The following is a 24,227-nucleotide window of genomic DNA, read 5'->3' on the forward strand; positions in this document are numbered from 1 at the left end:
TTTATCAAAAAACATAAAAGGTAGGATAGTGTTTAAAAGATTACAAAACTTTGTGCTAAAAGTTTGCAAACAAAAGCTGAGCTCAAGAGACTTTGATTTTTCTGCATTTAACAGCCTGTAGATTTGCAGGTGAAGAGGGGTGAGGGTGAAAGAGGTAAGGTGCAAGGGGAAGGGGGCCAATCCGGCCAATCAGAGCCCACTTCGCTACCTGACGTCTCACCTGACCGAAGAAGAATAACAATGCAAAACAAACAAGGATATTTCAGGTTTCTGCCCTCTCAAAGAAGTTTTTTTACGTTTATTTGATTTACATCTTTCAGTTATAGTGTATTTTTATAAATGGATCTCACTCCATGGTGAATTAGTTGTGAATTTTACTTAGCATTTGTATCATTAATCATTACCTGCAAGTTTTAACGCACTTGTGTCCAGATGGATCTGAGGCATACGAAGGAGGATGACTCACTCCCTCAGGTACTTACTTATACAGAATTGTAACATCAGCCGAAGTTATCTGTAGTACATAGACTTATAACACAAATTGTATTATATGTTTATACATTGGTACATAAGTATGAATGTCGCAGCTTTTTCTGTAACTTCAAGATAAAGTTACTCACTTTTTCTCATCTCTTTATCTGGTGTTCGTAAGTACATCCCAAAGTTTCTTATCTTCTACGTTGTTTCCAAGGCAGCGAATCAATTATTGTACGTTTATAGTGGCCTGATTAGACATTGAAATGTGATTTATTGCATGGTATAGATAGGACTGTATCTTGTCTTGTCGTGCTGATGTAGTTCCAGTAATCGCCTGTCAGGTGTGCTAATTCCTAATGACTGAGCAGCCATAGTCGTCAGGTCTCTCGCCTAGAAATGACATATTTACTGAGGGGCTTATGTTTCATCTATAGAAGTAAAATGCAATGGATGAGGATATCTGTGATTTGAAGTGGTATGACCCGAGGTCAGGATTGCATTTAAGTAAAACTCCGCATGGATTGTTGAATTGTCATCTGACATAGGTTGTAGATTTTGAATATGCATGCCATTCAAATTCACGTTTACATTATATAAACGATGACATAAAAAAATTGGGATAAAAGCTGTATACACATTTGAAAGTAAGTAACCATACGTTTCGGGATGAAACAACCAACCCCTTCCTCAGTGGCTAAAAACAAAAAAATTAAACTAAAAACCTAAAAGAACTACCTCCTCCCCATCTCGCCAATCCGAAGAGATTTTATGATTGTTTGGCGAGATGGGGAGGAGGTAGTTTTTTTAGGTTTTTAGTTTAATTTTTTTGTTTTTAGCCGCGGAGGAAGGTGTTGGTTGCTTCGCCCCGAAACGTACGGTTTCTTTTATAAGTGTTTACAGGTTTTATCCCAATTTTTTTGTATCATCGTTTATATCATGTCGGGCTGCAAGTCATTTTATCCATATATTTATATATCTCTCTCTCAACAACTACAATATAGCTGTTCATTTATGTATGTATTTCCGACTCATAGTGATTTTTTTTATCCTAGGATGACTTAAAATCAAGCAAAGCACAGCTGTTTGATCAGCGTTATGAATGTCCTGTATGCCTTTCCTGCTTGAAGGATCCAGTGCTCACAAAGTGTGGGCATCGTTTTTGTGAAAGCTGTATTCATATGTGGTTAGAGTAAGTAAAGTATTTCTTAAACAGCATATCAAATCGGGATTTTGCTTTAGGACAACAATCTCCCCGCCCCTCATTCTTATAAAAAATCAAATTCATAAGGAGAGAGGTGAATCTAGGAATTTTTTCCATTTCTCATTCTCTCTTCAGTCTGATCTAATAGGAGATTTTATTGTTGTAATGAACAATCCAAAGGTAATAGAGTCAAATGAAGTCTGCTTCATAATGAAAAAATAGAACTGGAGTAAAGAATATTTGAAACATGAGCATTCATGTCGAACATATGTTCATTTAATCTTAAATGATCGAATTTTCTATATTTTCAGAATTTCAATAAAAATGTAGAAGTAGCTTTCCTCTTTAAAAATAAAATATCAATGACTACTTAAAGTGCCATACCACATATCTTCTCTGCCGTGTTTCAAAATTTTTGCTTCCGTTTTATTTTTCAAAGAAAAACTAGCCGACTTAAAAGCTTGAAATTTACGCAATATATTCTGCTTACAGAGGAGAAATTTTCCAGAAAATCCATAATTTATCAGATAAAATTACATAATACCTACGGGCTGATTGTTGAAATTGGTAGACAAAGCAATAGACACAGAAGACAAAAAGGATATGGAGGGCTTGTACTGGTGTAAGTGGGTGGATGCAATGGACAAAGGAGGTATGTAATAGACTCACTAATGGCAACCCTTGGGAGACCCTACGGTTAGTTCATCATTTTCTCCCTCAGTCTGTAAGAACCACTCATTTCAACATAGCTCCATACTCCTTATGTCTTTTTTGTTATTCGCTTTGTCTATCAATTTCAACAATCAGCCCGCAATGGTTGTACCTTCTTTAAAATTTGAGTCACCCTTATAACCTGAATCTAGCTCTAAGGCAAAAATTTTTCTGTAATACTTATTATTTCATTGTGCGTAAGTTATCCACCAAACTAATTATGCGCAGTAATCTGTTTATTTTTCCTACCCCTTTCTTCTACTAACTTTGTTTATTTTCACTTTCAGGAAGAGGAGTAAAAGTTGTCCTATTGATGGTGCAGCCTTGGAAGATTCAGATTTGTTTCCTGACCTTTACACAAAACGTGAGATTTTAGAGCAACGGATTCTATGTCCGTTCGAGGGCTGTGGCATTTCCCTACCGCTGATGGAACTTGATGGACACATGACAGAGTGCTCCTTCAAAGTATGTCTCTCTTCTGTTTCTACAAGTAAATATACCAAAAGTAATAATATATCTAAATGAAGTGAAGATTACAAGTGTAGGATATCTAAAAGAAGCAAGACAGATGAAGAATGGTGGTCGCATTTCGTACCTTCTTGACGTCACATGGCATTGGGTACATTTCGGGTACATCCTGCTTGCATGGCAAAGCATCTACCCTTTGCGAGTCACAGCCTTTAAAATGGCGGCTCAACTCGAAATGCGACCACCTTTCTTCATCCGCCTTGAGAAGAAGTATCTAGAAGTAGAAGAAAAAACAACTTAATCACCTGAAAATACACTGTAAATAACAATCTAACTGCGGAAAAGGCTTAAAACATCAGATTAAAAAGTCATATTATGTAAAGAATTTTAATTCATTTTGAATGGGTCAAGTTATTAAACTTTGGAAAAGATCTTCGTTTCCTTTAAAGACTCTACCGTAAACGTTCAAGTTCTAGGAAAGAAAAAGTATTGATTTTGAAAATGATAATGCCCCTTCAATTTGTAGATAGAAGGTAATGGATTCCCTCCTTTTCTATGTCTAATCAGCTGTTATTTTGTTCTTTTTTTCAAAGGAAAATGTCGAACCCGAGAAGGAAAAGGAGTGCTCATTCAAAGCTTTTGGTTGTTTAGCAGTTCTTACAAATAGTGAAGATCTTTCAAAGCACCTTCAATCAGAGCTACACAATCATATGGAAGTAAGTTAGTATTGATCGGTAATGAGAACGGAATCATAATACAAGGTTGTCACAGTTAGGTAAACTAGGGAATTCTAAAAAGTCAGAGGAAACCTGGAAATGTCAGGAGCAATGACGGGACGGTCAGGGAAAAATTTTTAAGTGACGTTTATTTGCTTCCTTGAATGGGTTCGCTATTTTGAACAACTGATTTTTGAAACAAAAACTGATTCAAATTATGTCTTTTTAACCATCTGGCTTATCTTCAATTGTCAGGCAATTTTACCAAAATGTGAGAGAGAACAGCCTGGGAATTTCATTCTTTAAATTGGGACAACTCTTGATTGTGGATGGGCTAGGTCTTTGAACTCCTTTTGTATCCTTTTGAACTTTGTATCACTATACCTACTACCAAAACAAACTAATTTTAGTTAAAAAAATAGAGGAGTTGTTTCCTTTCAAGATTTTATTTTACCTGTGTGTGAAAGAAGTCCAGTGGCCCCTTAAATAACAAGGTGTTTACCATCTGTAAAAACTGGAAAAGCCAGAAAATATCAAAGTATTTGAAGTCATCAGGGAAATCAGTCATGGAAAAGGAAAGTCAAAGTGCAGTTTTTTACTTACATGCAGTTTAGTACATTTTAAAGTGAAACATTTGATTCAACTCATTAAATACTTGAGTTTGCAAAATCAAAGAGTGTAACAGTTCATTCGCGCTGAATATCAGGAAATTTAATATAAAATATCGGGAAAATCAAAGTGAAATTTTAATAGGCACCCTAAAAAGACCTTCCTGTTCTGAGGAGGCTTTCTCCTGAAAGAGGGAATTCGAAATTTCGTACTCCTGTCCTTTCCAATCTTCCTCCTTAATTTGCTTGATCTCTTTTTCCTGTAGCTTCTGGTGAAGACATGCTCGAGGCTCACTCAACCTAGTTTGGCACACAAAGCTCAAGAATCGGAACATTTCTGGAGTCCTTCAAAAGCAGATGAAGAGTCACCTGCAATTCTGCCTCAAAAGGAATTGATCAGGTATTTTGTTGCTGTCATGCTAACTACTGAAGTGCCCAAGATTTTAGATCGTAGAGGGATACCTGAAGTCCCCTTTTAAGTAGGTCAAGGGTGCAGAATCCTCCAGGCCTCCAAATTCCAACTCGCCCGCCCGCCAGCTTCCCACATTTTTCCTGTCGGCTTTTCACAAAATTTTCCGCAAAATAATGAAGACCCCCCCCCCCCCCCTATTTTTCTTCCAATCTAAGCCCGCATTAGTGCTTAAATACATATTGAGGGCGTGTAAGTCGGCAATCACATAACTCTGTTTGCGACGTCGCAGACTTCCTGTCATACTTCATTTTTTAAACGGAAAACTACTCAACGGCAATTCTTTAAAACTGCCATGATTTTTCTTCTCTGTGCGAAGAAAATTCTGCATAAACTTCAAGGAATGATGTCAATTTGTTCTCCTTTAAAAAAATAACATAGAGGCGGAGATTTTCAGACACCGCAAACGAGTTGTGTGATTGCCGACTTACATCGTCGATTTGTGTATTTAGTACAGTGCTCACTACTCCTTTCAATTGACCAAATAATACGTGTTCCAAAGACTAGAAAGTTGGAGTACATGCTTACTGGAATAATTTGATGCAATTAATATCATCACCCAGATAATTCAAAAATCAGGATCGCTATTGGAATTAAACATTTTATGTGTGCCAGAAAATTGGGTGAAAGATGAAAAAAATTCAACTTTCATATTTGAAAGTCGGAAGCTTTATATGGTTTTTCCCGAGAAAATCCATGGGATGAGAGAGAAAACTTCGGTTTCTCATCAGAGAATGAGAACTTAAACATCAGGTAAAAATCAGAATGAGTATGGTCAAGAATTCTAAACACCATGCTGTAGTAGGTACCTTTGTCATTAAGTGGGTCTTGTATAGTTCTGTTAGAAAAGGTCATAACCGTACCCATCAAACTTTAATTTATTTCCGAATTTAATTTCTTCAAAAGTCATTGCAGGTTTACTTGGAAAGTCTTTAGAATAATTCATAAATTTTGTTGTCAGTAAGTATGAAGAATTTTCACAGAAGGGCTGTATTCTTTCATTTCCTGAAAACTTGATGGATGATGGTTTAACTGTTTCTTTAATTCAACCTTTGAATTTACTCATTCTTTTACAGGGCTCTCTATGAAAGGATCGTGCTCCTGGAGCAAAGTAATCGTGAACAAGAGGCAGAACTGCGAAAGTCACAACAGCAAGTATCTTCACTGTCTGCTGAATTGAGTGTTTGCAAGGAGCATCTTTCTCGCATCATGCATTCGGGAGAGTATGTTTGGAAGATCAACAAGTTTAAGTTAACTCTGAATAGAATGCTCATAAATCCAACCTACATGTACTACAGTCCATACATTTACACATCTGCCTATGGGTATAGGTATGTACGTTTATATTTAAATATGAAATCAAATTTATATTTAAGCATCTAATTAAATGAATTGAACCACATTTTGTGTAATTTAAAAATATAAGTCAAGGGTTGCCTGCAATCTGAAAAAAGAAGAAAGTCGGGGAATCTGCGGCAACTAAGAAAAATCAGGGAATTTCTGACACATCTACTAATCACTGAAACATATCACTGATGTTCCGAATTTTTCCTTTTACTTGGCATTTTTAAGGCTTGTCATATTTAATCTAGCCACTGAATGTAGTTTTCCATAATTCGATTGCTAAATAAGGACTACAAAATTTAGAAAAAGTCAACACATTTAAAAAAAAAGAAATTGTGAAAATTTTGTTGAGAGGTGTGGAAAAGTCAGGGATTCAGGAAACTTTAGATTCAAGGAAAAGCAAGAAAATTCAGAGAATTGGAAAATGAAAAAATTATGGCAATCCTTTGAGTCCAAAACTTACAGAATACCAGAAGCCCTTTGGGTTCTTATTATAAGTCTCTTTTGCTTTTATTTTTTACCAGATTTCGGGCAAGATTGAATATCTCCTTGCAAAATAAAAACTACCTGGCTTTGAACATTCACCTTGTGTCAGGAGACCACGATGCAACCTTGGACTGGCCATTCTCCGGCCAGATCATGCTGGCCGTTGCTCACCCAGACGATTCGTTGTTAACAGTCAAAGAGACAGTCATGTCAGAACCAGATCTAGAAGCTTTCAAGCGACCCATCAAAGACATGATGAATGCTCGAGCTTTCGGCTTCAATGAATTCATTTCCATCTCGCAGGTTCTTGAGAACGGCTACTTGGACGATGATACCTTAATCATACGAATCCAGGTCAAAATAATTTAATTTTTTTGCCTTGTCTCTTTTGCGGTTCAAGAGAGGCTCTCTTTTGTGATAGTCAAGCAGGGTGTCTACTTGTGAAAAAAGTTCAGAACATTGGATATAAAATGATGATTTTGAAATTTTGAATACGTAGCCGTAAGTATGAAGTGCATTGTACGCTCTAGTGAAAGAGTTTTGCACCAACTAGCCTCACTTACGTGTAAAGGAAGACCTAATTGATGGTTAAGACATAATGGAATGCAAAAGATAACATGACTTATCTTCTTAAAATAAGGTTTTACAATTGTACTTGCAGGAATAAGCCTGAAATGTAAAAAAGTTTTAACAGTTGAAAGCTGTGCCGCAAACTGTACTACAAAAAACTGTTGTGGAGCTACAAATCATGGCTTGTTGAGGTTATGTTATTATTTGCATCCAAATAGCTGGAGTGAATTCGATCTAATCAGCCCCTTTATTAGGGAGTTAAGTACATAATTCATATCAAAGCTTTAATAAGCACCGATAAAGCACTTCATTTTTCTTTTAGAGGAAGTGCTTATTTTGAATGGTTGGGAAATATTATTCAAGGAGTTTGAGAACTTTTGAAAAGATCTCAGGAGACGTCCTGCTTTATTATTGTTACTTTTTGACTATTTTTTCTTTCCGTCCATTTATAACTTGTAAAAGTCTATCAATGCATTTTTGGAGTCAGCAAACTACCAGCACTAGTTACTTATTGCTATGCTGTAGGTGTTCCAAAACCTCTTGGAAAATCTACGTCCAATTTTTTTTGCCCTTTCAGGTAGCATCAGTGAAACATTCTTTTCTTCGGTTACCTTGCATGCAAAAGGGGTAAAAACAGTGATTGAATCTCCATACAGGCGGCAGCTACCAGTAAAAATATATGGTTTAAGTACTTGGAGTTAACAGTCATTTAAGCAGGGTGTCGTCTTTCGCATTGGGTTTTTACAGTGTTGCTATAGTTTGCTGACTCCAAGAACCTAGCTTCATTGACAGTATTTCTGTGATAATTTATTATTCTAATCATCACAATTGTATGAAGTGATTTATAATGCCAGTGGTTCGCTGATCTCAAGAATTAAAGGGAAAATCATGGTGGTCTAGATAGCAATTAATATTTTCTGACCATCAAGAGGACCTCTATTCAGCAATGATGAAAGAATCATTTTTTTTATTTTATTCATTCCGTCCAACTATAAAACGGGGAAATTCCTTCAGCTTATAGTCAGTAGTTTAGTGACTATAGGTCATCGAACTCAAATTTTTTCTGTTAGATGTTTAATTGCACCCCTGCCGGCCATTGGTTTTGAAAGGTTATTTTGTAACATGTTAAACATTTTTTCTTTCATTCCTGGTGATTTCTCATGTGATTGCCTCTAATTGAAACTTAATCATGCCTTCTTTTTTCCTCTGTTTTTGTTTGTGGTAATCTTACCGCGTATGCAATTTATATTCCCTGGGCCTTTAATCTGCAGCCCCAGTTTGGGAAAACTTGTATCAGGAAAAAAATTGCCTTTCAAAAGAATAAATCATTTATTTTTGCTCTGATGTAACATTATTATAAATGTATTTGTTTTTTGTTTTTAAGTTTATTAATATAAAGTTTCATTTTAATTAATATGTTTTTTTTTTTTTATCTTTGATCAGAACAAAAAAATCAACTATGAAATTAAATGACCAAGTCTCTCAGTTTGCGATGTTGCAGACTTCCTGTCATACTTTATTTTTTAAATGGAAAACTACTCAACGTCAATTCTTAAAAATTTCCGTGTTTTTTCTTCTCTGTGCTGCTCTGCAAAGAAAATTCTCTTTGACAATTTCAAGAAATGATATTGATTTATTCTTTAAAACAATCAAATGACAGCAAAGGTTTTCAAACACTGTAAACTAAAAACGTGGTCTGATAGTTTCACCGTCAAAATGTCTCATGAACTCAGTTTGTCTTCCTTTAAAGAGTAGCATTTTTTCAAGAACACGGCTGATGATATCATCAGAAAATGATGGGTGATCGAGAAGGCTAGAAATGAACAAAGTTCTTTATCCAATGTTAGCTCTACACAATTGAGGAGCATTCCGGAAATGGGGCACATACACGTATGTGCCCTTTTTCCGGAAATGGCAGAAACGGATTCTTTGCATCCTAATGTACCAATGTCCCGAGTTTCAGCTTAATTTATCAATTTTTGGAGCTATGAGACCAAGTTTTGTGAGGCTAAGTCAGGCGTATTTCATCTATTTGCCCCTGGGTACGGTCGCCACGACGACGCGACGTTGAGGAGATAGCGCGCAGGGCGCAGGCAGGCAGGCAGGTGATGGGTACTGATATAAGTAAGGATCCTTCACTACCGATGCATCGCACTGATTCTATACTAATGAATGCAATATCATCGGGTTGCAGTGATTGTCTACACGTTGCACCGGTGACACGTGAAATTTTGTAATTATTAATGATTCAATTTCTAATGGTCTCTTGTGGGTTTGAATTTTTCGTTTTTTTCGCGTGATTTGCTGTCTATTTTATTAACGATGATCGAAAATGATCCACCCGCAAATTATGATTTATTTTCGTTTAGAAACTCGTTAAAGCCTTGAAAATTTGGCTTTGAAAGCCAAAACCTATAACCACCGGTCCATTTCCGGAAAAAGGGCACATAACGGATAATTTTAAAAAATTCCTCCCACAACACGGAAAGAAGTGTGAGTTTTACCAATGGCCGTTATTCTTTCTAGGGTGTATGAACGTTGATATGAGTGCCCAAGTTCCAATGTATGTCATCATCAGTGCCCAGAAAGTAGGATTGAAAACTTCAAATGAGTTTTTCTCACAACTTGTTTTTTCGGTATGTGCCTTCTTCCGGAAAGCTCCTCAATTGTATTCAGCAAATGGGTGGTTTTTATACGAGGATTAAAGAATAACAAGTGGTACGGAATATAACAAAATAATATGAACTATGCGAAACGATAATCCGGGTATCGGAACTTGGCTGTTTAGAAAACGCCCTCAAATGCGGCGTGATACCTCACGCATTCCGGAGAGTTCAAATAGTTGTATCATTGCGCCGTAAGAATGTGACGGAAGATTACAATTGAAATAGCCTTCATGCGCGCTGGCCTTTTCGATTTCCTCTGACATTTTTGCAGTGGTGAATGCATAGCTGAATTGCGCTCCAGCTAGAATTGTATTTAGCAAATGGGTGGTTTTTATACGAGGATAAAGCATAAACAAAAGGTACAGAATATAAAAAATTAATATGAACTATGCAAAACGATAATCCGGATATCGGAACATGGCTGTTTTGAAAACGCCTTCAAATGCGGCGTGATACCTCACGCATTCCGGAGAGTTCAAATAGTTGTATCATTGCGCCGTAAGAATGTGACGGAAGATTACAATTGAATAGCCTTCATGCACGCTGGCCTTTTCGATTTCCTCTGACATTTTTGCAGTGGTGAATGCATAGCTAAATTGCGCTCCAGCTAGAATTGTATTTAGCAAATGGGTGGTTTTTATACGAGGATAAAGCATAAACAAAAGGTACAGAAGATAAAAAAATAATATGAACTATGCAAAACGATAATCCGGATATCGGAACTTGGCTGTTTTGAAAACGCCTTCAAATGCGGCGTGATACCTCACGCATTCCGGAGAGTTCAAATAGTTGTATCATTGCGCCGTAAGAATGTGACGGAAGATTACAATTGAATAGCCTTCATGCACGCTGGCCTTTTCGATTTCCTCTGACATTTTTGCAGTGGTGAATGCATAGCTGAATTGCGCTCCAGCTAGAATTGTATTTAGCAAATGGGTGGTTTTTGTACGAGGATTAAGAATAAAAAATTGGTTAGAAAGGAAAACAAAATAATATGAATTATGCAAAACGATAATCCGGGTATCGGAACTTGGCTGTTTTGAAAACGCCTTCAAATGCGGCGTGATACCTCACGCATTCCGGAGAGTTCAAATAGTTTTATCATTGCGCCGTAAGAATGTAACGGAAGATTACAATTGAAATAGCCTTCATGCACGCTGGCTTTTTTGATTTCCTCTGACATTTTTGCAGTGGTGAATGCATAGCTGAATTGCGCTCCAGCTTGAATTATTGTGTTCAAGGATTAGTGCGTCTAGCAAGCAATTGTGTCCCTATTTTTCTGAAGTAATGTACGTGTAAGAAGCGCACGCCTAAATTTTTAAATTTTTTTTAGCGTTTCTAAAGCTGTAGAAGATCAGCTGTCTACAGCTTAGCATTGTTTGTAAATACAAGAATTAAGATTATTGATCGTCTGTTTCTTTCAAAAAGTGTGTAAAGTTATCTGGCTTACACTCTAACATTGAGCAATATTTAAATTTAAATTGGAGGGTTTCTACTTAAAGAAATAAGGCGAATTTCTTAAAAAATTGACGCAGGAGTCTTTTCTAGTTATCTCCCAAAGAGAGACTAGGGGGCTTCTCTGGCTTGGTGCGACCTAGGAAACCGAGAAAAAAGGCTAGTACAGGTGGTATGGAACACCCTGTTTGTTGTTTCTCAAATGAGCCAGGAATATTAGTTCCGGATCTAGTTCCTTTGTTTCATTGGTGAACTTAATTTTCCAGGCGGATTAGTTTTCTTTTATATGTCATGTCTTGTGTTGCAATACATTTCAAATTCAATTAATCGCAAAATGTAGTCAATTTGTGCAAATTCGAGGGTGTCAAGTTGCATTACAATCTAACAGTGGCGATTTTGCAAGTTGGCAACACTGATTTTCTTCAATTTACATCCATTAAATATATCGTTTCTAGGTAAGGCAAGCTGTTTTACAAGAATCGATTTTTTCTAATACATTTAAATGAAGGAAAAACAGCGTTGCCAATTCGTAAGAATCGCCACTGCAATCTGACGATTCGTAAGTCAGATTATAATTTATCCAGGGCCGGACTAAGGGGGTGGCCACATGGGCCGCGGCCCATGGCGGCAAATCTATAAGGGCCGGGCGGCAAATTTTGCAATTTTTTTAAATGTAGGTATAAAAAAAAAATTCGGATTTAGAAAAAAAAATTATAAACGAGAAAAGGCGACAAAATCTCTAATTTTCTGAGAGTATAGTAATTTCTACTTTTGTCGTCTTTCAGTGATATAAGAGGCAGCACCTTTAATTAGTCGAGTTAAAAGAAACAAAACACGCAATTTGGCCTGGAACGGCGCGACTTACCTAGAGAGAAATGATGACGAGGACTTGAGATGAACAGGAGAAGCCCTCGGCGCGGCGATCGGCATGTAACACATATTAGCGCCTACAAGACTGCAAGAATACTTCACGCATTGCATCAAACACAGTGCGGTCGTTGCGGACAGCGTGAAACGGATAGCGCCTACAAGAATGCATGAATACCTCACGCATTGCGGTAAATACAGTGCGATCAGCGTGAGACGCATAGCGCCTACAAGACTGCGTGAATACTTCACGCATTGCGTCAAACACAGTGCGGTCTGCGAGGCGCGGCGGCGGAAGTTACAATCATTGAACCACATTTATGTTTGTTCTTTCATAATTTTTTCGTTCATTTCTTATGAATGGAAGGTCTTGTCCACACAGAGATAGGTTTACGAAACTTAACTTTCGCGCAAAGTTCCGTGAACTTTTGCTAGTAGTGTTGACAGGGCTTTCCCAGAAAATGTGTTCAACACCAGCAAACGCGTCTTATGCACCCCTCCCCCGATGGCATGTTCATTTGATGGTTTTCATTGATGTTTCAAAACGAATGAGAAGGGGGCGGCAAAATACTAGCAGCCCATGGGCGGCAAAATACTAGCAGCCCATGGGCGGCAAGTAGGTAAACCCGGCCCTGAATTTATCGTCAATATGTTTATCATCGGAACTATTTCTTTCGCGCGAGCTGTAGAAATTCAAACCGCGCCCTAACTCCAATTCGCAACTTATTAAGACAGGATTTTTTTTTTTTTTTTTTTTTTTTGTCTCCGAACGTTCGTAAGAACACTCTTCTATTCTTCGGTACCAACAACTCAACGTTGAGTATTACTACTGACTTAAGTTTCTCTTCCTTTAGACGGTCACGAGTAAAAAATAAAATCAACGATGAAGAATTATGAAGAGAAGAAGTTACCACGTCGCACAGTGGACCGAGCCAATAGGAGAAGTCAGACAAAATCTGGAAACTTTGAAAGCTTATATTTTCGAAAATATGAAACAAAAATTTTTATAAATAGTTCCGTTGATTTTTTCGCGCAATTTCCTTTCAAAAATACTCTTTGAAATTAAATTTGTGACGAAATAAATATTAAAGCTTGAAATTTCAGTCAAACATTTCATGTCCGACCTCTTCTAGTAGCTCGTTCCACTGTACGTCGTGGGGCGTCGTTAACGTGCCCGTGTCTACGTGCCGCGTGCGTGCGCCTGCATAGATGCATCAAGTGTAATGAAAGTTGCATTTTCTCGAATTGAAGGCGACACCTCTGTTGGAAAAGATACTGCAACCGCTGGTGGAACGGAAACTCGTGAGAATATCTGAATAAGTAAATGGTAATTAAAAGGTTTATTCTTTATTTTAACATTATGAGCAAGCAAAAGTATGGAAATTTCTCGTGTAGACATCAGTTTTTAATATTTTCTAATTATATTAATATTGTTAGCGAATATTTGCTTCACTGAATTTTTTTTAAACTTTAATGTGTTATTTAAACTTTAATGTGTTACTTTTCCTTTTGCATTTGAGGAGGGGCAAGAGAATAACTTCTTATTTATCATCTGAAAATTCGTGAAATTCACCAGATTCATCTCCTAAAAGAAACCAACTTGATTCATTTGAATGTTTTATGAATTATTTACTTGCGATTTTTCACCGCGAATAATACCTACAAGATGGTGAAGTAGTGTCAGGTACACACTATTTTAAGCCCAAAAGATCAAAAATTTCAATTAGAGTAAAAAGGTTGAGCTCTAATGGGCACCTATCAGTACATAACTGAGGGGGGAGAGGAGAGTGTTCACTTGTTCTGTTCAGCTCAGGCAGTTTGCTTTGGAATATTAAGTTGAGGTCACGCCAAGAGATCTATAACGTTTTGGGTCTTTTTAGACCTCATCAGTAGATCACACTCGTCAGTGAGCCCAACTTAGCATCCCGCAAAATTCATGATGGCATCGAAACGAATACCTATGAGGTTTTTTCATAGTGAATTATGTAAGAATACTAAGGTCATCATCAAAAGCAAGAAAACTTCATACAGTATCAAAAACCAGATTTATTTGAATCATAACTTAAATGTTAGCACATCGAATCAGGTACCTATACATTATGTATTTACAGCTGCAGCGATTACAATAATTAAGGACCTCCCTGATCTTGGAAAAAAATATGATACTTAAGTATCTAATCAAAACATGAAATCAAGTCAGCGCCCATGTAAGTAGAGTAGACACTTACAGTTTGCTCTTGTTATTTATATTGTACTTACATATCATATCTGACACACATATTTACAATCAGAGATATTAACGAAAAAAATTAGTTTGATGACCTTCAACACGCATTTCCTCACGATTGGAGATGTCGGATTGCAGAGATTATAGGAAGTTAACATCTTGTATTCAACTGCAGACTTTTTTTTTAAAAAAAAAACAAACAATTCAATAACCCAAAAGTTGACGCATTTGACGGAGGTGTTTCATGTGCGAAAGCAATGCGCCTTCAGCTGCGTCTGCAGCAATGGACCACTAGACAAGGTACGAATTTAAGCATTCTGATACATGAATCTTAACCAGAATTTCACGTAAAACACGATTCGCGCAATGAAAATTACTGGAACCAACTCCTAACGGAGATATTAACATTTTTATTTCACATTGGTTAAGAGGAATTTGAACTGCCCGCTCACAAGAAACTCAAAACTCTACGTGAGTCAAATCGCGCACTACAACGGTTTCAGCAAGCTTCTCAATCAAGCAATGTTCATTTACCACCATGTGTTGTTCCAACTATAAGCAATTTGCTATAGCTGAGCCAAAGTGTCAAGATTGAGGTTGCCAGATTTTTATAACGCAGAGACTGTCACGATAAACGTTTAGCGCGATGTGTATCACGTAGAGCATTGAGTTTTCATGAGCGGGTGGTTTGAATTCACGCATCAAGAATTATTGAATACCTTCGTAAGGAGTTGATTTCGGTAATTTTCGTTGTGCGCATCGTGTTCTACGTGAAATTTTGGTTAAGAAGCATGTATCAGAATGCTGAAATTCGTACCTTGTCTAGTGGTCCATTGTTGTTACGAATATGTTGTGCGTGCTTATTCCAGCTCATTACATATTCGACTATCTGAAGGCGTTTTATGTGCGCAAGTAGCGCGATCTGTCGGAGAACGAACGAAGTAGGGATTGAGCGATTCATTTAATCGCACCTCTGTTGTTCTTCAACAGGGTGTTCTACTTTCGCACATTAAACGCCTTCAGAGAGTAATTAATCAGTAGATCCTAGGATATATATTCTCCTCCCTGCTTCCTATTTCAAGAAATACCAGAAACTTAAATACTCTAAAATCATGGGTGAAAAACAATTAGTTTGTATCGACTCCCGCAGGTATCGGCGATGAAAAAAGCAAAACACAAATTTCGATAGCGACGTTTCAAAATCTACGCTGTTTCTGCATTTGACTTTTTTTTTTTGAAGAAAAAAAGCAATGCGCTTGATTGCTTGAAATTTTCACAGAACAGCTCATTCAGAATGAGTATAGATTAGGAAGAAACTCAAATAAAATGTGTTCGTTGGTTTTATTTTTTAAAATGTAAAATACAACAAAAAATCTGCAAATTTGCAAGTTGAGAAACGTGTTTTGCAACCTTCGCCGTCTATGTGAGTCTGTGAGTCCGCAGAATGTTGAGGATCATCAAAAATATTTTGATTATATATTACTTGATGGGGCGGTTATAATATTATCAAGGGAGGAAATATAACAGAAATGCAAATTTTACAAAATTCGATGGTTCATCGCTACTTTTTAGTTTTTACATTAGGTTCATCGATCTCTCGTTTTAGTGCGTTATCTACATTCCCGTTGATCGTCTCGCGGTATCTCGATTTGCAAGCATCGTCGTGGCAATTCACTCCTTCATTTTTTTCTTTTTTTAGTAAAAAAACTGTACCTACACAATTGAGTTAAATCAAAAGGACAACACAGATACAGGACTGGATTTGGGTATAACATACGCAAATCTTATGCACACAATTCTTCGATATAATTCTTGCATATATAGGTCGCCACCTTCCGGCCAAAGTATTACAAGAGCCATGCGCCGTTTAAATATTCCCGCCGCCATTTTAATTTTTCACAGAGAAATTATTGGTAGATTTTCTTTGAAAATTTCACTGAATTTTATCGACAGCACAAAGAAAATCCAGTGAAATTTTCGGACAGCTTCGTTGAACAAGTTCTCTGTAAGTAAATTAAATGGCGGCGGAAATTTTTAAACATCGAATGGCGTCTGTGATACTTTGGCCGGAAGGTGACGATGTGTAGTTCCTTTTACATAAATACGCTCTATTCCTAGTAAGCTTACTTAGGATATTTGTTTTCTTAGCGTAAGAGCGTAAATTTTAAAACGCGAGAATTGTGCCTCGTGCTTTTACCTATAGTTTGACCACTGATTTTAGGTGCTTTCTTCAGTGTCCACTGTCCAGTCCAGCGACCAAAAAAAAATAAAAATAAAAAAAATAAAAAAATAAAAAAAAAAATCGATAAGAAAGTGTAAGATGGACGAGAGAAGCTAGGAAGAGAAGCATGGAGCCGGGAGCTATGGTGATGAGAGGATTGCTAATTTAGCCGCAGAAAATTTCCCATATCTTTCTCCATTGTATATGCGTCGGCGTCGTCAGAGGCCTGCTTGTTGCGGATCCTAATTAGACGTCGTAATATAATGCAGGGTTATTAAAAAGTCGGTCTCTCGGGGAATATTTTGGGACTGGGTAAAAAATAATCATAGGCCGGCAGGTTATGGGATGGTCCCATGGATACTTAAAGAAACTAAACTCAAGTTTTCGGCTGTTACGGCGCCGGACTCGTTCAAAACCCCTTCATTTCAGCGCATAGGCAATTTGATCTCCGGAGAGTTAAAATAGTTGCTCGAAGTTGAAGCACACCATCAATGAAGGCGCGACGGCAACACGTCGAGTACCGTCTCACGTCGCGCCGGACTCGTTCAAAACCCCCTCATTTCAGCGCATAGGCAATTTGATCTCCGGAGAGTTAAAATAGTTGCTCGAAGTTGAAACACACCTTTGATGAAGGCGTGGTGGCAGCACGGTGCGCACGCTCTCACTATGAGTTGTACACGTTGCGTCGGACTCGTTCAAAACTCCCTCATTTCAGCGCATAGGCAATTTGATCTCCGGAGAGTTAAAATAGTTGCTCGAAGTTGAAACACACCTTTGATGAAGGCGTGGTGGCAGCACGGTGCGCACGCTCTCACTATGAGTTGTACACGTTGCGTCGGACTCGTTCCAAACTCCTTCATTTCAGCGCATAGGCAATTTGATCTCCGGAGAGTTAAAATAGTTGCTCGAAATCGAAGCACACTTTCGATGAAGGCGCGACGTGGTGATGCGCAATAACCTCACCAAGAATTCTAAGTTAAAATATTCAGCTAAATTAATGTTTTTATTCTTAGGATTTTTTTTCGGAGTCAGTCTGTTTTCAAATATCGTGATTTTGATTATACCGGTTGTAACTAAATGGCAGCCTTTCTCAACTGTCACTTATTTAGTGTTACGACCTCCCAATCAACCAGACAAGGTTATGATGATAAGGACATTGTCATTCTAGTTGTAACAACTAAACATTTTTTACTCGGTGTCGGTATTCCCAAGAAGATACTTTCTATGGTAGACTTTCAGCTAAGGTGTATAAACATTTTAATGCATGTCTTCTTAAAAACAATAAAAAATGTATTTATTTTTTAACCCTCCCAACTGGATCAGATCATCCGGTAAACTGGAAGTATAATGAAGATCAACGCGTCTCTTTTCTCACCATCGCGTCTCTATTTTGGTGTATGACTGAAATCCCAAAATACTATCCGAAACCCGATTTTTCAAAGACCCTGCGCTGGAGTGCCGGACGATTAACTTCCAAATGCCAGACTGATTGGATATTCCTCGTAAATTGGTCATCGTAATCCGACGTATAGCTCTTACTACTTGTCGACAACATTACGCTAATTATATAAACATATATACACTTCATTCAGTCTATTGTGGGTCTGGTCTCGAAATCATCGTGAAATTGAGCTGAAAAACAAGAAACAAACAATTTATTAGCTATATTATAAGTGTATTAAAGATGGATTCAACTCATTTTAAATCAACATTTTGGGGGAAAAATTATCCCATCAAGCCCACAAACTATGGAAATTAACCCTACTTGAAATGAAGCGTTATATAATTTGATTGAATCGTCATTGAGCACAAAATTATCGACGTAAGACTGATCATAAAAAAATCGTAAAAATATCACAACTTAATTTCAAAATATCGCGATTTTTCCGTTGAAAAATGCTACTTGAGTGAGAATTGCTATACTGTGATTAGAATTGAATGACTCAATATTTTTCCCAGCTTCGCCCGTGAGATTTTTCCCTGGGACAAATCCCGCGAAATGTCCTGCGGGGACAAGAGCTTCGTGCATATCCATCTAGTTTCCACCCTTAAAGCCCAATTCACACCATCAAACTTTTCATTAATCTCTTGAATGCAACTTGTCGAATGAAAAGATGGATTGTGTGACACTGACGCGAGAAAACGACAATTTGATGAAAAATTGAACGGAAACTTGAATGTGACATCAAATTCAACATTTAGTAACAACAAGAGTCATTGAATCAATTTTTCTGCGTTCAATTTTCCACCCAACTTTCCGTTCTTTTATGTCGGATGAAAAGTTCGATAGTGCGAATCGGATCGCGTTAAGCAAAAAGGAGGCAAGCCACATCAGCTATGGCCAAATTTAATTGGGCCATTTAATTTTTTACATAAACACGGTTGAGCGAATATTCATGCAAATTTCAGCGTATATTTTGCACAGTGCGAAGCAAATTCCTTAACATTTTCAAAGGAATCTGCACGAAAACATTCTCTTGTAAAAAATCAAATTGCCTAGATAAATTTGGCAATAGCTAATGTGGCTTGGTTCCTTTATGCTAAATGCGGTCCAATTCTGCCGTGCTAAGCAAGAACGCCGCGAATCCATCGAGATTTTTCCTCGTTTTTTGGAACTTAACACTATATAAAATAAAAACTGTGTTACCGATGCACCTCAAATTTTCAGGTTAAGTACTTGATAGCATATTTGCGAAAGAATTCTGTATAAACATTGTCCCAAGGTACACAAGTTTTTCTGCTACGATACGTTGTTTCCAAAAAATTTAAAATGGCGTTTATGGCGTTTTTGCGTTGCACGGCAGGATTGGGCTCATGTAGAGTACCTATATTGAGAGAGTATGGCCACGGGGCCCCATGGAGAGGCTTAGGACCCTAAAATGGCGGTGCGTTGTTTTGGTTTTTGTGGAAGGGAGGGGGGTCATTGCCAACTTTTGACGGTATTGTCACCAACCGCACTTGCTGCCAACCTTACTACATCTAAGATAATTTTTCTCAAAAATTGCACGCGATTAGCCTTAAAAATATGTAAAGAAGTCGCAATAGTGCATTTGGGTAAATTTCTCGTTACGATAAGCAAAGAAAACTACATCTTGAGTCATTTTGCATTACATTAATTTATGGCGTCCGCCATTTTTGGGTCCTAAGGGCTCCATTCAGCCTAAGATGGCTGAGCCAATCAGAGGTGGTAACACCAGTGGCCATACTCTCTCAATATAGGTACTCTACCCTAGTAGCACAATTAGTGTTTAAAATGTTTCAAAAATGTGTCACTGAAATTAAAAAACATCGTCAACACATTTCATCGAAACATTTTAAATACGTTCAAAATGTTTTCATTCAGTTTTTAACACGTTTCAGATACTTCTCTATGTCACCACAAATATTTGTCAAACTGACACACTATGCGGATGTTTCTGATACCTATTGAGGTTGTATCAAAGTTTCACTGATACGTTTCAGGAACATTTCTGAAATATATTTTTGAAAGGAAAGGTGATTGATGCTCTCACAAAATTGTTTCAGAAACGTTTCCAAAACATTTCGATGGTTTTCAAAATATTTCTTACGTTTCATCGAAACATATTAAACACGTTCAGAATGTGTTCATTCAGTTTTTAACACGTTTCAGACACTTCTCTACGTCACCCCAAATTCTTGTGTCGCCTACACCGTGGGAAGATGTTTCTGAAACCTATTGAGGATGTTTCAAAGTTTCACTGAATCGTTTCAGCAACATTTCTGTAACATGTGTTTGAGAAAATTAGGTTCTGACTGTTCACTATGAAATGTTTTAGAAATGTTTGCATGTTTCAGAAATGTGTTTCTTCGGTAGGCTCATGTGTTTGATGAAAGTTTCACCATGATGGGTTTACCTTACGATTGTTGAGCAAATGAGCGCGCCTGCTGGTTGGCGGGCCGGTCGACGTGGGGCACAGCGGTGACCATGTAGACCTTCTCCTTGGTCAGGGGCGAGATGGCGACCGGGATGGAGTCCCAGACCCCGGCTCCGCCCGCGTCCGTCCTCTCCGTTGACGTTGACGTCGACGTGGACGTCGTCACCGGCGTCGCGGGGCTCGTCCGCTTCCCCTCGGCGATGACCTTGCTCGCCCGCAAGCTCGACTCCGCGCCGGCCGCGTCCGGGCTCAAGTGGTTGTGAGGGTGCGGGTTTCCCAAGCCCACCGAGCGCCGCTCCGAGTAGATGTGCCGCTTCTCGTTGTCGCGGCTGTTGTACGTCGACACGAACGAGTTCGAGAACACCTGGATCGGGGAGGAGAATGAAGATGAGTCTTTCTCGGTGATATCGAATGAATAGACCACATTTATAGCGCATTTAGCGCACTGAAAAAAAATCTCAGCGTTTTTACCACGGTCCGTTGGTACCTTTACCATCTCACTTTTTTTTTTACAAATTATTGGAAATTTTACCAAGACAGACTGGTAAGCTTACCTAAAAACCGGTGTTTTTACCGTTTTTTTTTTTAGGTAAGAATACCACTTTTATTGGTAATCAATTCCCGGTAACTTTGCCATTTTATCTCGGTAATTCTACCACAATCGATAAAAAATATTGGCGTTTTTACCAAGGTCCAGTAAAATTTCCGAGAAAGTTCAATAATTTTACCGAAATTTCTCGGTAAAATTACTAATTCCATAAATGGTAGTTTTACCAAGAAAAAACTGGGATCAAATAGAACCCTGAACTCTTGGTAATTTTACCCTTTTCTTAGTAAATACACCGAGATTTTTTTTCAGTGCGGAAAAGAACCAGCGGGCTGATTATTGAAATTGACAGACAAAGCTATAGACAAAGATGTCCCTAGAAAAAGCTATAGACAAAGATGTAGATGTGTGGGAGTATGGAGCGATTCTATCAGTTAAAGTGGGTAGTTCCTAAACACTTAGGGAGAAAATGATGGACTAAGTATAGGGTCCCTCGTGGGTTGCCGTTAGTAAGTCTATCACCTACCTCCTTTGTACACTGCAACCACCCGCTTCCACCAAGAGAATCCCTCCGTGCCCCTTTTGTCTTCTATGTCTACAGCTTTGTCTATCAATTTCAATAATCGGCTCGCAGCTCCATTACAGTGTTGTAAAACTGTCGCTTCTTCATATTTCTCCGACAAAGTTTCGAATATCCAATAGTTTTGGCTTCCCACCGGAAAATTGTTAATGTTTAAGGAAAATAACTGTGTGAATTTTAATACTGTGCATATATATTGTACTTTTAAAATAAAAGAAGAAGTCGCACGATTTTAAAAACACTGTAATCGTGCTGGTTCCTTTTTGCTAAATGCGATCCATTTTGCAATATAAAGAAGTGCAATTGCAGACTAGTCCTTAAAAACACCACTCTACATAGGGAACGAGTGGCATATTCGTTATTTTTGAAATGTGCCAGAAATTGTAGTTGCTTATCGCAAAACACAGTTCAAATGTGATGGGGTCAGGATGCCTCTTGACCCAATGAAAGCATGAAGGCTGAAGGTGAGTTGGACAGCATTTTGCAATTAGGGACTACAACCTCTGGCTCATCCGTAAAAACACTTGCGTGCATAGGGAAAATATCGGTGCATACGTTGTTTCTAAACCGAGTCAGAAAGTGTAGTTCCTGATAAATTGCAAAATGCAGTCCAATTGTAGCTCATGCTTGCCGCAGCACAAGGTGTCATAAAACGCAAGAGAGGTATGAAACATAGGAATTATCCGTGAAATATTTCTAGAAATTTCACGGGCCTGTGAAACTTTGGAAATTTTTAAAATGTGTTTTTCAGGGGCTACGTATGCAAACCTCACTTAAACGCGAGAAACCTTGATGTTTGGCCCCTAATTCTGATTTTACATTTCTAGAAATATTTCCGGAGAAATTTCATAATTTCCAACCATGAATTTTTGTCACCCTGCCACAGGACGCAAAGGAGGCGCATTGTCTCTTATGCCTCTCGCTTATTGCAATTGTTGAAATTCAGACGACTTGCTCAAGAAAGTTAAAAGTGTCAGCGTCAAGAGTCAATTTCAGTAATTTTCTTTGCCTGAATTGTGTTTGGCTATGAAACTCATATCACGACACTTAAATTTGCACATTGTCTAGTGGTCAATTGAATGTCCCCATTTCAATGGCGTGGCGTGCTTTGCGACACACCGATTGATCTGCCATTCAAATCTATGGAAAAGGGCCGATAAACAGAATCGATTCTTTACCATAGCTTCAAACGGGGAAACATTTATAATCGACCAGTCAAGCTTCGGCACTGCCTCATATTTTCAGCATCTTTTTTTTCTTTTTTTCTTTTTTTTCTTTATTGAATAATTAAATATCAATTTAGCATCAAAGAAAGAGGAGATTTAATTAAAATCTGGGTAAACAAGGCTAAAAAATGATTAAAACACTAAAAGGCAGGACGTTTCGAACTGTTACCAGCTCATTTTCAGCTGCAAAAACACATAAAAACAAGTAAAAAACCGAGTGACGACCTGACCCCAGCCGTTACGGAGTGGAGTGGTTACGTGATAACAGCTGGGGTCAGGTCGCCACTCAATTTTTTACTTGTTTTTATGTGTTTTTGCAGCTGAAAATGAGCTGGTAACAGCTCGAAACGTCCTGCCTTTTAGTGTTTTAATAATTTTTTAGCCTTGTTTACCCATATTTTAATTAAATCTCCTCTTTCTTCGTATCTCCGGGCTATGTTTTTGTGCTTTATCGTTCAGCATCAAATTCAGCATCTAGAGAATCCTTTTCGGAGGGGAAAATTCGTCGAGGGTCAAGGAAAATACTTTACCTCACTTCCCGTCAGGAAATTCTCCGGGATATTCTTCGCCGGGTGGATCTGCGCGATATGGTCCTCCTGGCCAATGCCCAGCGTCTGCCCGTGCTTGTGGTTCGAGAACCCCTGCGCCGTCCAATTGTCGATGTTCTTCTGGAGCCTGAAGAGGTCGATGCCGTTGCCCTTGGCCCTGTTCTCGTCCAGGAACTGCTGCAGGTGGTCCAGCGTCACGAACGGCCGCTCGGCCAGCGTCGTCTCGGGCAGCTGATTGATCGCCGTGATCAGGTTCTCCGTCGACGTCACTGACGTCACGACCTTCCCCTCCGCGTCCAGCGGCGATACCATGTACGGCACGATGATCTGGATCTGCTTCTTCTTCTTCAGCGGCGAGGGACCCACCGTCGTTTGATATTCTGAGCCCGCCGTCGACTGGAACCCGGATCCAGGTGTCGATTGGAACCCGGAACCAGGTGTCGATTGGAACCGGAACCAGGAGTTGATTGGAACCCGGAGCCAGGAGTTGATTGGAACCCGGAACCAGGAGTTGATTGGAACCCGGAACCAGGAGTCGATTGGAACCCGGACCCAGGTATCGATTGGAATCCAGATTCAGGTGTTGATTGGAATCCGGAGCCAAGTGTCGATTGGAACCCGGAGCCTGGTGTTGACTGGAACCCGGAACCCAAAGCGGGCCGCGACGACCACAGATCTTGCGACCAGTCGGCTGAGACGGGGGGAGGGCTGAGGTAGTTGAACGCCGGGTCACCCGGTCTCTCTTGAGCGCGACCTTCCTCCACCTGAGGGATGTGAAAAAGACAAGAGCTTTATCAGTTTTAGAGCAATTATAGTTCAATTTGAATGGAGGATGTAGGTAAAATTGTTACGTTTTGGAGAGAAACGAATTTAAAGTTTAAAAATTACGCTTAGACGTGTAGACCGTGAAAAGTTCAATGGATCACTAGACAAGGTACGAATTT

The 24,227-nt window shown here is 38.6% G+C and overlaps 3 protein-coding genes across 5 annotated transcripts in view; 1 reads left to right on the top strand and 2 right to left on the bottom strand.

Annotated features, from left to right (window-relative positions):
- The first annotated feature begins 239 nt into the window (after positions 1 to 239).
- Positions 240 to 8,464, top strand: Traf6 (TNF-receptor-associated factor 6). 2 transcript variants are annotated; one of them, XM_019062424.2, is made up of 7 exons: positions 240 to 474; positions 1,530 to 1,666; positions 2,677 to 2,854; positions 3,451 to 3,573; positions 4,448 to 4,581; positions 5,727 to 5,981; positions 6,519 to 8,464. In XM_019062424.2, the coding sequence occupies exons 1-7, from the start codon at positions 433 to 435 to the stop codon at positions 6,847 to 6,849; spliced, it is 1,200 nt and encodes a 399-aa protein (XP_018917969.2). In that variant the 5' UTR covers positions 240 to 432; the 3' UTR covers positions 6,850 to 8,464. The 2 variants fall into 2 exon arrangements, with proteins under 2 accessions (XP_018917969.2, XP_072159526.1); XM_072303425.1 differs by lacking the exon at positions 240 to 474 and adding an exon at positions 534 to 647.
- A 7,426-nt stretch (positions 8,465 to 15,890) lies between these two features.
- On the bottom strand, positions 15,891 to 23,727 carry LOC140225236 (uncharacterized). Its single transcript, XM_072303428.1, has 3 exons — positions 23,266 to 23,727; positions 20,362 to 20,746; positions 15,891 to 18,118 (listed from the first exon to the last, which is right to left on the bottom strand). Exons 1-2 carry the CDS (start codon positions 23,593 to 23,595, stop codon positions 20,363 to 20,365), a joined length of 714 nt encoding a protein of 237 aa, XP_072159529.1. The 5' UTR covers positions 23,596 to 23,727; the 3' UTR covers positions 15,891 to 18,118; position 20,362.
- Positions 23,631 to 24,227, bottom strand: part of LOC109044390 (uncharacterized) — a 57,027-nt gene continuing 56,430 nt past the window's right edge. For both annotated transcript variants that reach the window (XM_072303427.1, XM_072303426.1), the window contains one exon: positions 23,631 to 24,047. In XM_072303427.1, the coding sequence (XP_072159528.1) occupies positions 23,631 to 24,047 (417 nt within the window). The remainder of the gene's footprint in view (positions 24,048 to 24,227) is intronic.

This window comes from Bemisia tabaci, chromosome 8 (assembly GCF_918797505.1).
Source record: "Bemisia tabaci chromosome 8, PGI_BMITA_v3".
NCBI classification, from domain to species: domain Eukaryota; kingdom Metazoa; phylum Arthropoda; class Insecta; order Hemiptera; family Aleyrodidae; genus Bemisia; species Bemisia tabaci.

Excerpts from the sequence above, each read along its gene's own strand:
- Traf6 (XM_019062424.2), top strand. The coding sequence starts at position 433 with ATGGATCTGAGGCATACGAAGGAGGATGACTCACTCCCTCAG. Across the intron at positions 2,855-3,450 it reads TGACAGAGTGCTCCTTCAAA|GAAAATGTCGAACCCGAGAA; the intron begins GTATGTCTCTCT and ends TTTTTTTCAAAG. Across the intron at positions 3,574-4,447 it reads AGCTACACAATCATATGGAA|CTTCTGGTGAAGACATGCTC; the intron begins GTAAGTTAGTAT and ends TTTTTCCTGTAG.
- LOC140225236 (XM_072303428.1), bottom strand. The coding sequence starts at position 23,595 with ATGGTATCGCCGCTGGACGCGGAGGGGAAGGTCGTGACGTCAGTGACG. Across the intron at positions 20,747-23,265 it reads ATTTCCTGACGGGAAGTGAG|GTGTTCTCGAACTCGTTCGT; the intron begins GTAAAGTATTTT and ends TCCCCGATCCAG.